General features: G+C 32.9%; 2 protein-coding genes and 1 pseudogene across 2 annotated transcripts; all 3 read left to right on the forward strand.

Moving 5' to 3' along the window:
• On the forward strand, nt 6,819-8,353 carry LOC104743727 (UPF0725 protein At1g02770-like). Its single transcript, XM_010464775.2, has 5 exons — nt 6,819-6,969; nt 7,082-7,231; nt 7,314-7,500; nt 7,655-7,758; nt 7,854-8,353. Exons 1-5 carry the CDS (start codon nt 6,865-6,867, stop codon nt 8,220-8,222), a joined length of 915 nt encoding a protein of 304 aa, XP_010463077.1. The 5' UTR covers nt 6,819-6,864; the 3' UTR covers nt 8,223-8,353.
• On the forward strand, nt 8,414-9,990 carry LOC109128890 (annotated as a pseudogene).
• On the forward strand, nt 13,260-16,359 carry LOC104741843 (plastidial pyruvate kinase 3, chloroplastic). The gene is made up of 12 exons (XM_010462765.2): nt 13,260-13,658; nt 13,821-14,096; nt 14,178-14,343; nt 14,436-14,570; nt 14,667-14,777; nt 14,865-14,953; nt 15,049-15,111; nt 15,195-15,370; nt 15,474-15,573; nt 15,662-15,810; nt 15,907-16,015; nt 16,109-16,359. The coding sequence occupies exons 1-12, from the start codon at nt 13,437-13,439 to the stop codon at nt 16,226-16,228; spliced, it is 1,716 nt and encodes a 571-aa protein (XP_010461067.1). The 5' UTR covers nt 13,260-13,436; the 3' UTR covers nt 16,229-16,359.

The following is a 16,375-nucleotide window of genomic DNA, read 5'->3' on the forward strand; positions in this document are numbered from 1 at the left end:
AGGGAAATCATTTTATGCAATAGCAAAAATACATGAAATATTGTCTTATCTTATACCATATCTATTTTTATAGAACAAAATCTCTACTTTGCAATAATTATTTGAAAATTTTAGAACACATTTTTTTTAATAACATGTAAATGATGTCATTTATATAAAAGAAAATATGATCTTATAAAAAAAACGTGTAACAAACGGGAACGAGTAATTCAAACAATAAAAGTAATTATCTAAACTATTTCAAATCAAAAAACAAGATGAAATAATAAAATTTGGATAATTTAATTTAATTTCAATTTCCAAAATATAAAAATGGATACGATACAGGAACATGTTTATTGCCGAGATAGTACTTAGAAAATATTATGAGTCTCAATGGTTAATGGGTCGTTGTGTATTGTGTTGTCTATACAAATAATATATATTTTTAAAAGGTTGACTATTCGACATGTAATCAGTTACTTTGGAACGGGTACTTTGAAAATTTTGGATATTTTTGAAAACAATTAAATAGTTTTTTTGGGATAATTACAACTAACTAAATAAAAAATAAGTATTCAAAGGGGTATTTGTGGTGAAAGAGATGGTAAAAGTAAGGAATATTTGCTATTTAAGTAGTTAGGGAAATCATTTTATGCAATAGTAACCTATCTTATACCATCTCTATATTTATAAATCAAATTTTGGAATAATTATTTGAAAATTTTAGCAAACATTTTACTATTCAACTTATATTTTAGAAGATTTTAGAGTATTCTTAAAATCAATTGTTATTCAATTGATGATTCTAAAAAATCTTTTAAAATCCAGTGTTATTCAACTTGAAATTTATGCAATATCATTTAAAATAATTTAAAAATTTTTGTTATTCAATCATGAATTTATAAAACTTATTTGAAATCTAGTGTTATTCAAAATATCACAACTTTTTAAAAAATGCTACTTTGAATGATTCTACAAGACTTTTTTTGTTTTTTTAGTTGACAAATATGAGTAACAAAATCCTACTTTTTTTGAGGTATGATTTTAAAGGATTTCACAAAAAAAAAAATTATCCATAAAAAATTAAGTCCGACAACAACTCTAACGAAAATAGCTCTCTGCTTTTCCCATTAGCGAAGTGAAGAGTAGAGAGAGTGAAGGACGAGTTACATATCTTTCCCCTAGAAGATCGTCTAGGAACCCAAACGCAGCTAGAAACTCTGATCTTCCTGCGTTTTTATTGGAGCTTCGAAATGACATGGGATAATCCTTTTAAATCTCCAGTCACGGGCTATCTCATCATCCAATCCCTTACCTGAATCATTTGCGATGATCACATCAAAACAAACCCCGTTTGGACCAAAAAAGATTTAAACAGATAGATAAGGAACCTTCTCAGGGACTTTGCAAAAGACCAAAGTCTTTACAATGGGAGAAACGATCAGCTTTTGCGACGTTTTTGTGAAGCTTGCGTTTGGTTCCAAGAGATTCGAGGGACCAAGATATAGGATTTGCAGAACCATTCTTTCCCATCCTGCAAATTTTAATCAAGAACTCACATCTCAACAATCGAAAATGTTACTTGGTGAATATGTTACTAGAATGTGTGGTGGTGGCGATAAAGTTATCGTCTTCCTCAGAATTTAATAAATATTTTGACATAGATTTTTTTTGTGTTATAAAATATTTTAAAATCATCCAAAGTTTACTATAAAATCTCATAGAATCTTAGAGATGTGAGTTCCAAACTCACTCAAAAGCTTCATGAACCTCCGTTTACTATAAAATCATTGAAGTCGATCAACGAATCTCCGTTTCCAATCATCTCCAATCCGTCCCAAACTCACTCAAAAGTTTCATGAACCTATAAGAACCATAACACAACCACCACAAACAAGAACAACACCACAAAACACAACAAATCAAGCAAACAAAGGATTCTCAGACTTAAATAAGCCATGGTCATGCACTCACCTCTTTTGCAAGAAGATTGGGTTGAGAAACAGTGGAAACAACTCCTTAGGAAGCTTCTCCTTCGTTCCAAGGAGCAATCCTCCCTTCCACAGCAACAGATCTCACCACACACCTCCAAGAACAAGTCAAAATATCTAAAGAACACAAACTCTCTCTTTTCTCTCTTTTCTCTCTTTTCTTTTGCAAACGGCGACAAAACATCCCAAATCCCTCGACCTGAGTTTCCTCACCCTTTATATACTCGGTTTAGACAAACCAATTAACCCAAACCAACCCAAAACCGCGAATTAAAACAATCTGGTCGAACCAGAAAAGCTGGTGTCGATCGACACACCCTTGGTGTATAACTTTTTAAAAAATTCAAAGATTATTAATATTTCAATTATTAAAACATTTATCTTTTTATAAAATGTTTAAGGTATGAATAATATTTAAACTTTATAAGAAGTTCAAATTTTATAAGTACTTCCATTTCTAAAATAATAAAAATTATTCAAAAAATTTCAATTTTAATAATATATATGAATTAATATATCATATGATGGGTTATATGGCAGGACATATTTGAGTTGATATAAATAGAAAATTAAAATGTCATTAATTCTGTGCTACACAGGTAAAATATCATCTCATTATTTTGTGATCTTTTTAAAAACTTTAAAGATTCTTATTATTTCAATTATTAAAATATTTCCTCTTCTCTCACCAATATCAAATATTGTTATATCTAAAATGTGTTGTAAGAATTTGATTCTATATTTTAATCTAGAAAGTATTATATATAATTAACATTATTTTCAATTTTTATTTTATTTATATAAAATAAAATATTACTTTTATATTTCTTGCCTTTCTAATCTATTTATATTTATTTTTAAAATTTCCATAGCTAAATTTAAATTCACATATGTTGGTTTTAACAAAAAATCAAGTTTATTTGAGAATCTGTTTTAAAAGGTTTATATTCATTATCTATTTTAGATTAGCATCTTATAAGTCATTATTTTTCATATTCATACAATATTCACCGCATAATAAGGTCATGAAGTTGAAAAGATCCATCTCTAATTCTCTATTATTTACTCTGGTTATTTCACATATTCATGTATCATTTTTAATAATTTAGAATGATCAATATAATTATCCATTTATAAAGTCTATTTTGTTTTGTGATCCAATAGATAAATATGTAAATATCAATATAATATTTATATTATTTAAGATTTGAGGTTTTTGAAAACAAAAAGAACTTAATTATATAAAAAAATTAATTTTCTTGATTTAAGCAAAATGAAAAAAGTAAAATATAGAAAATAATATAATTATTAAAATACCATTTAACTAAATCCTCTAAAGATGAAACCATTAGTATGAAATCTAGCACTATAAATTAAATTGATGAGTGAAAAAAAAACAAAAGGATTGAAGTTATTCTTGGGGTTTTAAAAAATCTTTAGATTGAAGTTCATATAATTTAAAAAAAAAAACTAATTTAGTTTGTCACTTCAAAAGTAATATTTTCAATTTGGAATATTATGTGTGAATGTTGAGTTTATATCAACAAAACAATCAAAAAGTGTAAGTTTAAATTTTGATTGAGCCACTTGGTATTCCTTTTCTTTTAAGTAAAAAATAAATTAAAATATTTATTTATAATTAACCCACTTTTAAAGGCATTTAACTCCATTTAACTCTACATTTAACTCAAATGTAACTCCTACCCAATAATTTTACATTCATTCCTCCAACTAATATATTTATCTTTCAGGAAAAAAAACTTTTGGTAAAATTATAATATTTTTAAATTATTTTAATTGCTTTAAACTTTGAAATGAGGAATATTCTATATACAACAATTTTATACGTAGTTATTAATTTTTTTGATAATTTTATTTGATTCAATTTTACTATACTACAGTCTTATGTTTACAATGTCATTAAGAAAAATCTTTAAATCAATGTTTAACCTCTATAAAACATGATCATAAACATAAATTCTCTCATATTAGGAAAATGTTTAAATTTATATATTATTATTTATATTAATATAGCTAATCAATTTGTAATAATTTTTTGTAGTATTGGTTAATTTTTGATTTATAGAAAAGTTTATATATTTTAAATTTTGTATAATAAATAACCATACCAAAAAAATGTTGACAGGAGTGTTATTTTGAGAAATTGCTATAATTTTTTTTTAGATTCATACATTAGTATAATTTTTTTGAGATTATACATTAGTAAAACAATATTTTAGTTTAAGAAAATTTAAGAAATATAATCAAAACTATTATATATAAAACAACGCATTGCGTGGACTAATTACCTAGTTTCATTAAGAAGATTTGTTTCTTATATATATACAAGATAAGGACCCGCCCGATGTGCAGATTTAAAGTTTTGTAAATAAAGTTAAATTTAAGAAAAATATAATAAAATTTATTATACATTATTTATAATTTTGTTTTTGCTATAATACACTGATTTATATCCATATACAAATCTTTTATGTAAGTTACCATTAAAAGTGTATTTTTTACACCTAGTTATATTGTATGTTACAAAATATATTATTTATCACTACCTAAAAAATATCTATATGAACAAATTAAGTCAACTATTATATGTCTCTTTAATTTTACTTTTGCATAGTTTCTTTAATCACTAAAATTGTTGGTTCAAAAAACATTTTGAATAAAAAATAAATTACATCACAATAGTATATGACTAATCATGGAGAGAACCTCGGTTCTGCCATCCTCCCTTATGGAGAGAACATTTCGTCCAACCTCCTCCACCATAGAGAGAACTTTCACTCCGCCTTCCTCCCTTGGAGAGATAACCTTACGTCCAACCTTCCTCCCTTGGGGAGATAACTTTGCGTCCAACCTCTCCTACCTTCTTCTCTTGGGAAGATAACTTTGCATCCAACCTCCTCCACCATAGAAAGAACATCGATTCTGCCCTCCTCCTGTGTGGAAAGAACATGTTCACATTTTTAAGCTATTTCAAAGTGGCTTGCTCCAACAACCAATGAAACTAAACACCCTTTTCCAACATCACAAAATCTTTTGATGGTAACTAATGTTAAATTTTCCAATGTATTTAATGGAAGTTTTTTTTTACACACCATGATATATCATCCTCTGTCTCCAAGCTCCTATAGATCTATCAACAACCATTTATGTTTTTCCAATCTATCTATGTTTGTTGTAAGCTTGTGTTTGATTAGCCTATTTTATCCAACCATTGGGTTGATGACCTTCTCCTCTTTATCTCCTTTTGAGATTGAATGAATGGTAACAATTATGTTTTCACAAAAAAAAGGTCTATGACCAACCAATCAAGGTTGAGAAATTAGAAGAAAATTAATTTAACATAATTAAATAAATAATAGAAAATTATAAGCATGGTAATATATGAATCTCAAATAATTCAAAGATGAAAATATAAATTAAAGAAAACAATCTAAAACTACTACAATAAGTTTTAAGATAAAGTATTAGAAAAAGAAGATGCATATATTAATCTTCCATTTCTTTTTGGGTCAACATATTAATCTTACATATTCCAAACTGGAAAAGGAGAAAGTAGGAGTATATATATTTTGGTTTAAAAAGATAAGGAAAATTTGACTTCCCATTTAAAAAGTTTCACCAATAGAACAAAGTTTAAAGCAACATTTTTGAATAAATTATTTTGTTAGATGAATAATATAAGACGATCTATGTTTACTCTCTTGTAAGATGTACTATCGTTCGACGATAAGAACGCTTTCTGTTTAGTTGATCTAGTGTTATATAATCTCTGTTGTTATCTTGCATTTGTGTATTCATCTTTTTTTATGCTACATGTCCTGCAAATTAATAGAAATAATAATAACACTATGAGAATTTGTTAATCCCAAACACTTTAGTTATTATGCATAAGAAATTTGTTAACACTTTAAAGTCAAAGATTGCGTATTATGCATTATGAAATTGAGAAACAAAACAAAATTCAAAAAAACGACGACGAAAACATGTGGTAATATCTAGGAATATTTTTATATAGTTGCTTTGGTTAGACAACAAATTGCCTTCGAGAATTGTGCAAAAATAATGATGTGTAAAACAAAAGGTTAATAAAAAACATTAAAGAAAATTTTACCAAGAAAAACAAAGCTAGTAGAAATTATTTTGTTTGGTGAAAAATTAGTCGTCATCTACTTGCTTATATTGAGGGGTGTATTTACTTTGTTTGGAAAAAATATGTCATCGTCTATTTGCTTATATGGAGGAGTGTATTTACAATCTTTTTCCTTTTATGATTAACAAAGTTCTTTTAATATAATAAAATTACAATTATCTTATGCATCGTTTTACCAAGCTTGACACGTGTCACGATCTGATGAGTTACTAACTTTGATATGTGATTTTTGATGGTTAAAATTGATATGTGTCATGATCTGATGAATTATTAACTTTGATATTTAATCGTTAAAACTGACATGTGTTACGATCTGATGAATTTTTAACTTTGATCTCTGATCGTTAAAATTAACACGTGTCACAATCTGGTGAGTTACTAACTTTGAGAACCAAACTAGATATATATTCACAAAATTCACCAAAAAAACCATGGAGTTGAACACAAATTTTAATTTTAAAATGGTTTCCGACGAAAGAAGTGTGCTCACGAATCAAATATTCTTAAAGAGGGCCGCACCATTTTAAAGTCTCCCTTGTTTTTAAGCCCGATGCTTTTGTTTTTGTTTTGAAGGATGGAGGGCCCAATTCAGGCCCATAAATGAATCGAGATGCATATAACTATATAAGGCAGGGCAATGATGTCATGTCGCGTTGAGAAAACCCTAAGTCGAGTTAAAAAAAAAAAAAAAGCATCAGTCGCGCGATACGACGACAAAGAATGGGTGCAGAGAGTGACCAGGAGGAAAAGCTGTACGAGGAAGAAGAGGAAAAGCGGTACCAGGCAGAAGTCGCGTATTGGGAAGAAGTGTGGAAATGTAATAATGTAATCATCTCTCATCCTCTTTTATCTCTTTAATTAGGTCGTTTTGATTCACCAAGCTGTAACCCTAATTCTAATTTTCGTATTAAAAAACCCCTAATTTGTAAATTATCAGGGGTTCGAAATTGATCATTTGAAGATACCAAAACGCTTTGGATTTGTTGGAGTTGCGCCTATCAGTTTTAAAGAATATAATTACGATGATGAACTCCCCCTTCTCATCTTATATGCTAAGATTGGGGTCCATAAGTTTAATATGTCAAAGGTATATATTTAAAAACCTAATCTCTTTCCTCCTTATTTTCTTTGAGTGTTTCCCTTAGTTAATTAATTGTTAATTACGGCAGGGGACGAACCTCCAGTTCGATAGTCTTGACATACTCAATGAGCTACCTGAACCTGGACATCGCACATATCATATCACTTTGCTTGTGAAGGAGACCAGTAGACAATTTCAAACTAGCCTTGTTCACTTAGGCCATAGAAAGAAGTCCGTCACTTGGTTTACTGCTAGGTTTAAGCCCAAACATCCACGTAAGTACTCTCATCCAGTCTATCATAACAACAACAAATTCTTCTAATTCCTTTCATACTATATAATACCCTTAGCTAGTTTCCAGTCTTTTTATGCCTTCTGCATGCATGCACACTTAAATGTCGTGTGACTTTCTCTGTGTATGGGGAACAGGACCTGGGCGTCTTCATTACGGACCAAGACCTGATTGCTACCGACGTGAACTGCCTGAGTGGCCTCCAGAGAATGATTTCAGTGATAAGAAACGTTTCTACCTGGTAAGATCATTAAGACCCTCGGTTAAGTTTCACTTTGATTTTGCTCCTGACATTGATGTGATCAATATGTGATGTGTTTGCTTTTTTTTTTTCAGGTGGAAGAATCAGAGCTGCTAAAATATGCCTGGATTCGTCTATACATGGAATTTGCATTCGTCGAAGAGAATGAAGCTATTGCTGTTGCTAATCCCGATCTGTCAAAATTGGTGATTTTAATGGTGGCTGTGGAACCTATGGGGAATGCGCAGCCCCCAAATGAGGATGTGCTCATGGCCAGAGATGCAACTTTCTACATAAGGTACACTTACCCATATATGGGTCATCGTAGTCAGCGGTCTCCCCGTCATCGCATAGCCATCATCAGAAGAACCATCAAGAAAGACACCCTCTCTCTCCTCTTCATGAGTTCGTTTGCCAAAAAATCTTCTAGTGGTGTTACTACCCTACCTATAATTAGTGATTGATAAATCATGAATGCTCTAAAGTTTGGGTTTCTTTTAAGTAGGATGGTTTTCCTACTTTTCTGTGTGGTGGTGTTTTTTATATGTTACTTTTTACTATGCGTTTGCTATGAATGTGCTTGGTGTTTTGTATTCTTGTCCCTTAGTATCGAACTAGCAACTTTTGCCTATCCAACGCTAGAAATCTTTGAAGTTTAATAGTAGAATTTACATGTTTTGTTGTAAATTAAAAAGCATCATGAGAAAACTACAACTAGTAGTACTTGTCAAAACTGGATCAAGAATTTAATCAGACCTCGCCACCTTCTTTGACAATTTTATCTTCGAGTCTCTTCTTCATATCGTTGAATTCTTCTTCCCAAGACAATTCTTCTTTGCTACTCTCCTTCTTTTCTTTTCGCTGTTTCATGACGCCTTGCCTTCTAAAGCAACCCATCGCTTATGCTAGGGAAACCATGATCTGGTCAGAAACAGATACAAATCTATGGATTGTCCATTGATAAGCACTAACGATCTTCAAAGAATGTTTAAGAAGCTCGATAAGAACCAAGACGGGCTCGTGACCCTCGACGACCTCCACTTGGATTCTTCAAAAACTCGGCTGGACGGAACACACTCCCGATGAGATTGCACAGATAGTTGGAAAACAGAGCCTTCGTTAATTTAGACGAGTTCCTTCGGTTTTACCACGACGTCCTTTCAAATAGCAAAGGAACGAAGAGTTGTTGTTGATGATGATGATGAAGCGGTTGTCAGGGCGTTTAATGTGTTATGTGAACTGAGCTAACTTATCATCATGGAACTTCATGCTAAGTGATGTGTTGGAACGACTAGGGTTCGCTGAGGAGGCTAAGGCGTGGGATTGTGGGAGAATGATCCGAGTTTATGCCAAGAATCTTGATGGTTTTGCTGACTTTGAAGAATTCAAGAACTTACGTTTATAATGATGTTAATACAGTTGTGACATGTATGTGTAGTCCGTAAATCAGTCATCATTCACCTTATCTGCACATTCAATATAGATCAGATGCTAACAGATTGTTAGTCTCTCATAAAATCTAGTCATGACAATCTAAACATATCCGATCCAAAAGCAAAATGTTGGAAAAGAAAAAAAACTCAACCAACTCCATTTCGGGATCGATCGACGAACCTTCTTACGAAGACGGCCAGAAGTTCCCGGTTTCTGGCCATCAATAGGAGATGCAAAGGCGACGGAAAACTTGAAAACCATATTAGATTAAAAAAAAGAAAAAAAGGACGCTGAGCAGCAGTTGCAATCCATCCATGAATGTGTTTACCATCAAAACATTGGCATTGCAAGATTTGTAACCACAGATTCACACGATCCAGTTACCTATTTCTCTACGGCAAGGTTCCGGATGAAGAAACGATACCTGAGTGTGCTGCTGGTCGTGTAACATGCTACGCGACTTCTCTTCCTGAAATTTCGTGGTCAGTGTGTTCAATCGAGCAAAAGCCTCCCGAAGCAGATCGGAATGTTTCACCGGCGATGAAACTGAGTGAAACGACGATAGCGTATCCTTCGCCATCCTTGGATTCAATTCTCTTAGTCTTAGAGCAAACCCATTGCACAACTCCTTGGGATATCTTTGATTTTTTTGGTAATATAAGCAAAAAAAGAAAAGTTTTAATCCTCACTTTTGAGAGACACACCTCTCTGCGGCCATCCGTTTAGATAGACAGAAACTCGACATGTGTCCGGTTTTTATTGGTTTAGTTTTGTTTTCTTATTTTTATTTTTTTTTCTTTCTTCTCTCCCTCGACCAAATCGACACGAGAGAAACACAAAATCAAAACAATACCTTTTCTCTTCGTCTTTTTCGGCGAATCTCTCCACATCTTCAGCGATTTTCCAGGCGACGTTTACTCTCCGTTCCTCCGACACCGCCGTTTTATTCCATCGTGCCAGCTTAAGCAATTTCAGGTACCGATTTAGGTATTAACGCTTTGATTCTGTTTTTGAACTCTTGAAAAATTTCCTGAGAAAAGCTGTCGTTTTTGCACTCTTTTCACGTGGTCTCAACACGCTCCAACCCCACGTGATTCTCATGTGTCTCGCAGGTGAGCCTAAATTTTTTAAACCTTCTATCTCGTTTAGTCTTTCAACAGTTGGTAAACTCAACCATTACATTACACGTAAACTTGGCCACTATATGATACAATGATTCCGCTGTAATGTGTTGCAGAATTGTTCATTCTTCTAGATATATATAGTAGGTATGTATCAGAATACTAGTATTATAATATAGGTTTACTTATCAATAATTCATAATCGTAAGCAGTTAACGTCGTCTCAAGGCGATTTTTTTCAATTACACGTCTACGTTCACAGGATCGGATATAGGCACCTATTTGAGTGGGAAATTACGACATATATTATCAATTATTAGACGTGTATTTTTAAAATCTTACTTCTAAAATGATAAGGTAGTATTTTTTTAAAATGATAAGGTAGTACTTCTAAAATACTACCTTATCATCACATGACGACATATAGGCACCTAATCGTAAGCAGTTAACGTCGTCAATGTATGTTTTATATAAAAGACCAACTTTATCAATTATTAGATTTGCGTATTTCATAAAATATTGGTCGATAGATTTTGACCTCTCGGTATAATTCATAAAGTCACTAAAAAATCTTTTCTCATGTAAGGACTCCAATCTCAATAATTACATACGTTAATTATTTAAAAAAATGTAACAATATATAAGAATTTGTTGCAATTCACCAGTTATAAACTTTTATTTTACATAATGTATCAGTACTTAAATTAAATGATTTCACAAAAATTTGTAATTGTGCCATGAGCGTAATCTTGGATTTTTTTAATCTTACTTCTAAAATGATAAGGTAGTATTTTTTTTGCGTCATGTGATGACACGATATATTTAAATGAATTTTTTTTTTTTTTTTTGGTAAATAATAAACGAAAACATAGCAGTATGTACTCTAATCTCTAACATACATACGACAAAAAGTTATACAAATGCCAAAATAAATTATTACTTTTTACTAGGTGATTGACTGATTTCACATGTAAATGCAAAATTCTGCACTTGTAACAAGGTAGACCTACATCTACGAAACATACATACATTAATCCACAAGTTTCCATTTAATAATGTACATCCGATTTGTGACTGTTTAGCTATATGTGTTTGGTATATGAAGTGTGTGCAACTCGGCTACGATAAAGACAATGGATGTGATAGTCTTAGAGTTTAGTTTACTGGTCTGAAGACTGTTAAGTGTTATCTAGTAGTATAAAGAAATGAGTGTTACTAAGTTCTACTAGTTACTAACTCTTCATTGGAAACCCACTTAAATATAGTTTTGAAAAAGTGTCATTTCTTATTTCTGATTTATTTTTTTTCCTTCTTTTGAGTTATATACCCTCTTAGAACTCCCTGTTGGAAAACGTCTTAAATACAAATTAATCCTCTTTTTTTATAGAAAATTGCCGACAAAAAAGGTTTAAATTGGGGGGAGGGGGAGAAGGTTTAAATTATCAAAAAAATGTTTTTCTTTTTCTGGGTAAAGAGAACTGGTGTTTATGTACAAACTGTTTAAATTACCTGATTTTTTTACTTATAAAAGAGATCGCTAAATTATTTTTTTATTTTAAGTGGTTAAATTTTTTTTTTAAAGTTCTTTTAGTTGTAAACTTGTAGTTTAGTAGTTTTTATGTTAAATGTTTTCGTTGTGTCACTATCCGTACTAATCGCATATTGAGAAACCTCATTACTATAATGTATCAAGTAAATATTATCAATGTTTATTAAAATTTATTCTTACTGACCAATTTAGCTTACCATCAAATCACAGGTTCCTTGGTTTGGTTACCAAAATAATTTCAACTAATTTTGGACCGACAGTACAATATTTCTAAGCGTTCTTTTTTTTTTTTTTTTACAACAGTTTCTTTTATTGATTAAAGCCTAGTAAACAGGCCAACATTATAAGCCAAGCCCAACATTACAAGCCAAAAGAAACAAGTCTACAATACAAACCAACTAAAACAAAAGTCCACAGGCCCAAATATAAATTCTTCCTTGAGACTGAAGAGATAGTATGGAACACAGATCACGTGGTAAGAGAGAGACATGATGGTTGACATGTGGGAAGTCGAATATTGGAGTCTCTGATTACCGGCAGACGAAAATAGCACCAGAAAACTTCGATTCCTGTAGAAATCGCCGGAAAGTTACACTAGAATCTCAATCTACACTCATAAAAAAGCGGATTCCAATTTTGCTGAGAAAATGACTCCAAAGCAGAACTTCTTCATCTTCGTCTTCAATAAGTAGCTTTCCGATCTCCAAGAAAGTAGATCTACATCATAAACCTGCAAACCAAACAAACTCCATCGATCCATCAAGCTTCGGCATAAAAGCATGCATCATCATCAATTACTTCAAATCAAACCAAATGAATGATAGAAGCAATCAAAAGCGGATCTGAAGATTAACCGATTCAATTGAGACAACAAAAAAAACTAAAACCAAATACCGTTTAGAGAAAGGCGGCGGATCTACTACAAAAAAGCCAGCCTAAACGGTGTTAAGGGGAGAAAGAGCCAGCCAAAACGGAGCTAAGGTAGTCACCGCTGCTGGAGAAAGAACCAGCCAAAACGGCGATAGGGTAACTACCGTTGCCGGAGAAAGAGCCAACTAACTCTGTTGAAAGAATCGAAAATGCCAGAAATGAGTCCGATCTACAGAAAACTAAGCCAAGAAATACCAACCGGTGAACAAAAAGTTGATCAGAGAGTTTCTCCCTATATGAGAAAAATTGGAGAGAGAGAAAAGAGATGAAGTCCTTTTACTTTTGTTTATTTTATTTCTAATTTTTAAGCGTTCAGACGTAACAAATTCGTATAATTCCATTAAAAATTCTACTTTTTCATTTCATATAAATATAAAAACTTTATGGTATATACGACAAGGAAGAAATCAACTTTGGTATATGCGAATGTAGCTGAGAAAAAAATATCAGACAGAACATAACTTATACAGTTTGCTTTGTTTGCTGCTTCTCTCTGAGTCAGAGGGTTCAGTGTAACTGTCCTACCAAAACAACCAATAAGAACAAGACGAAACCCTCTCTCTCTCTTTCTCCGCCCCTCCTTCCCTCTCTCTCTCTCTCTCTCTCCTCTGCTTCTCCTCTGTTCATCCTCAGGTGCTGTGCACATGGCGGCTGTAGGTCAAATCTCCACCGGAATGTCTGTAGATCGCACTCTCTCCTCCTGCAAAAACATTGGAGTTTCCCTATCACCTCTCCGGCGAACTCTAATCGGCGTTGGAAGGTCTAGTATCTCTCTCCGTCAATGCTCTCTCTCCGTCAGATCGATTAAAATCAGTCAAGACACCCGAAGAGTTCAAGCGTATGCAGAGAACGGTGCTTTTGATGTGGTGAGTTCATTCATTTTTTTTTTTTGAGTTTTCCCCTAATTGCTAATTTTGTTTTCTTGTTTGTCACGTTCCGTCTGTTTCAGTATTGTTAGGATTCGATTATGATACCATTCAATCTGAATATTACTGTTTTGAATGTGAATTTGTGGGTTTATTTGTTAGGGAGTGTTGGATTCTTCAGTTGATTCATCATATAAACTGGCGGATTCTAAAATAAGTAATAATGATTCGAGGAGGAAGACTAAGATTGTGTGTACGATTGGACCGTCTTCGAGTTCTAGGGAGATGATATGGAAGCTCGCTGAAGCTGGAATGAACGTGGCTCGTTTGAATATGTCTCATGGTGATCATGCTTCTCATCAGAAAACTATTGATTTGGTTAAGGAATACAATTCTCTGTTTGTTGACAAAGCCATCGCCATTATGTTGGATACAAAGGTAAACTCTTTTTAGTTTGATGTGATGAATATGTTATGAAAGTTTGTGTTTTTATTTATTTGTATGCTATGTTGTGTGAAGGGTCCTGAGGTTCGAAGTGGGGATGTACCTCAGCCGATAATTCTTGAAGAGGGTCAAGAGTTTAACTTTACTATCAAGAGAGGTGTTTCGCTTAAAGACACTGTTAGTGTAAACTATGATGATTTTGTAAACGATGTTGAAGTTGGGGACATACTTTTGGTGGATGGTAAGGGTACTAGTAATCTTTGTGGGTTTTGGACTCTTTGTTTTTAGTTCATTTGTGACAAGAGGTTGCTTCTTGTGTCTCTTTATTACTAGGTGGGATGATGTCACTAGGTGTTACATCAAAGACTAGCGATTTGGTGAAGTGTGTAGTAATTGATGGTGGAGAGCTTCAGTCTAGACGTCACTTGAATGTTCGAGGAAAGAGTGCGACTCTTCCTTCCATTGCAGGTTGATACCATCAAGGAACGTTTTGAACTAAAAAAAAAGCTTTTTTGAATTATTATTATTACTCACTTTGGTTCTTTACTTTTAACTCCACTGCAGACAAAGATTGGGAAGACATCAAATTTGGAGTGGATAACCAAGTCGATTTCTACGCCGTCTCCTTTGTTAAAGATGCTAAAGTTGTCCATGAGTTGAAGAACTATCTCAAAAGTAAGTCTGGCCTATTTTCTCCAGTCTCCTATCAGCTTTGGTGAAAATGTCTGTGAAACTAATAGAAATTTTTAAATGTTCTGATAGCCTGCAGTGCAGACATATCAGTGATTGTGAAAATCGAAAGTGCGGACTCTATAAAGAATCTTCCTTCTATCATATCTGCTTGTGATGGGGTTAGTTTCAAAGTCTTTTCTATGATCAAAGTTGGTATGTTGATGCTTAGTGCTGAGTTTTTCCTTAGCTTATATAATTATTGATTCTTTTTCAGGCGATGGTTGCTCGTGGAGATCTTGGAGCTGAACTTCCCATTGAAGAGGTTCCCTTGTTACAGGTAAATCCAAGACTTTAAATTATGAAATATAGACTTAGACTTTGTTGGTACTTATGCTTTTGCTATTATGTCTCAATTTTTAGGAAGAGATAATCAGAAGGTGTAGGAGCATTCATAAACCAGTGATTGTCGCCACAAACATGCTAGAGAGTATGATTAACCATCCAACACCTACAAGAGCTGAAGTCTCTGACATTGCAATTGCAGTACGTGAAGGTGCAGATGCTATCATGCTTTCTGGTGAAACCGCACATGGAAAGTTCGTATTTTAATCAAACCTTTCTTTATTTTGTCAATATAACTTACATGTCATGTGATCTTGAATGTTCTTTGTCCTTTGTTTTTAAATTCTCGGATATCAGGTTCCCGCTGAAAGCTGTTAACGTAATGCATACTGTGGCGTTGAGAACTGAGGCAAGTCTACCTGTCAGAACCTCTACAACCCGCACCACTGCATACAAGGTACTCTCACATTCCTCATACCATAACTATTAAATATGGTATATTAGTCAAATGTGAAATGTTAATACTGACATTCTTGTTGTTACAGGGTCACATGGGCCAGATGTTTGCTTTTCATGCCTCTATAATGGCAAATACACTGAGCGCGCCGCTAATTTTATTCACGAGAACCGGATCTATGGCAGTTCATCTAAGCCATTACCGCCCATCCGCTACAATTTTCGCCTTCACAAACCAGTAAGTGTTTTGTTTATCTGTCATTCAGTGAATGTCTATGCAACTTTTTAATCAGAGGAATTGGGTTTGATCGATCTTATCGTTTCTTTCCTTTAGGAGAAGGATAATGCAAAGGCTGGCTCTATATCAAGGTGTCATGCCTATATATATGGAGTTCTCGGATGATGCTGAAGATACATATGCCCGATCTCTGAAACTCTTACAGGTACTACATTAACCATGCTCCTTCTCATCTATCAAGCTTACATTTTCTTGCAGAAGTGATTTTGCAAACACTTATCTGTAATATGATGCTCAGGACGAGGATATGCTTAAGGAAGGACAACATGTAACTCTTGTTCAAAGCGGCGCGCAACCCATTTGGCGTGAAGAATCAACACATCTCATACAAGTCCGTAAGATAAAGATAGGTGGATGATGTTTTATTTTACTTCTTGAGCTACACTACATCTTCACTTTACTCACTTTCTTACTTATGACACGCTTTGATCCATATTTTTTTTGAATCACTCACCAGTGAATCAAACAACCATATATATTTTCAAGTTATTAAAGTTTTTTTTTT

This window comes from Camelina sativa, chromosome 14 (assembly GCF_000633955.1).
Source record: "Camelina sativa cultivar DH55 chromosome 14, Cs, whole genome shotgun sequence".
Taxonomy (NCBI): domain Eukaryota; kingdom Viridiplantae; phylum Streptophyta; class Magnoliopsida; order Brassicales; family Brassicaceae; genus Camelina; species Camelina sativa.

Bases quoted from the DNA above. Each gene is read 5' to 3' on its own strand.
- LOC104743727 (XM_010464775.2), top strand. From the start codon at position 6,865: ATGGGTGCAGAGAGTGACCAGGAGGAAAAGCTGTACGAGGAAGAAGAG. The intron at 7,232-7,313 runs GTATATATTTAA...TAATTACGGCAG, and splicing joins ATAAGTTTAATATGTCAAAG to GGGACGAACCTCCAGTTCGA. The intron at 7,759-7,853 runs GTAAGATCATTA...TTTTTTTTTCAG, and splicing joins ATAAGAAACGTTTCTACCTG to GTGGAAGAATCAGAGCTGCT.
- LOC104741843 (XM_010462765.2), top strand. From the start codon at position 13,437: ATGGCGGCTGTAGGTCAAATCTCCACCGGAATGTCTGTAGATCGCACT. The intron at 14,097-14,177 runs GTAAACTCTTTT...TGTTGTGTGAAG, and splicing joins CCATTATGTTGGATACAAAG to GGTCCTGAGGTTCGAAGTGG. The intron at 16,016-16,108 runs GTACTACATTAA...TATGATGCTCAG, and splicing joins GATCTCTGAAACTCTTACAG to GACGAGGATATGCTTAAGGA.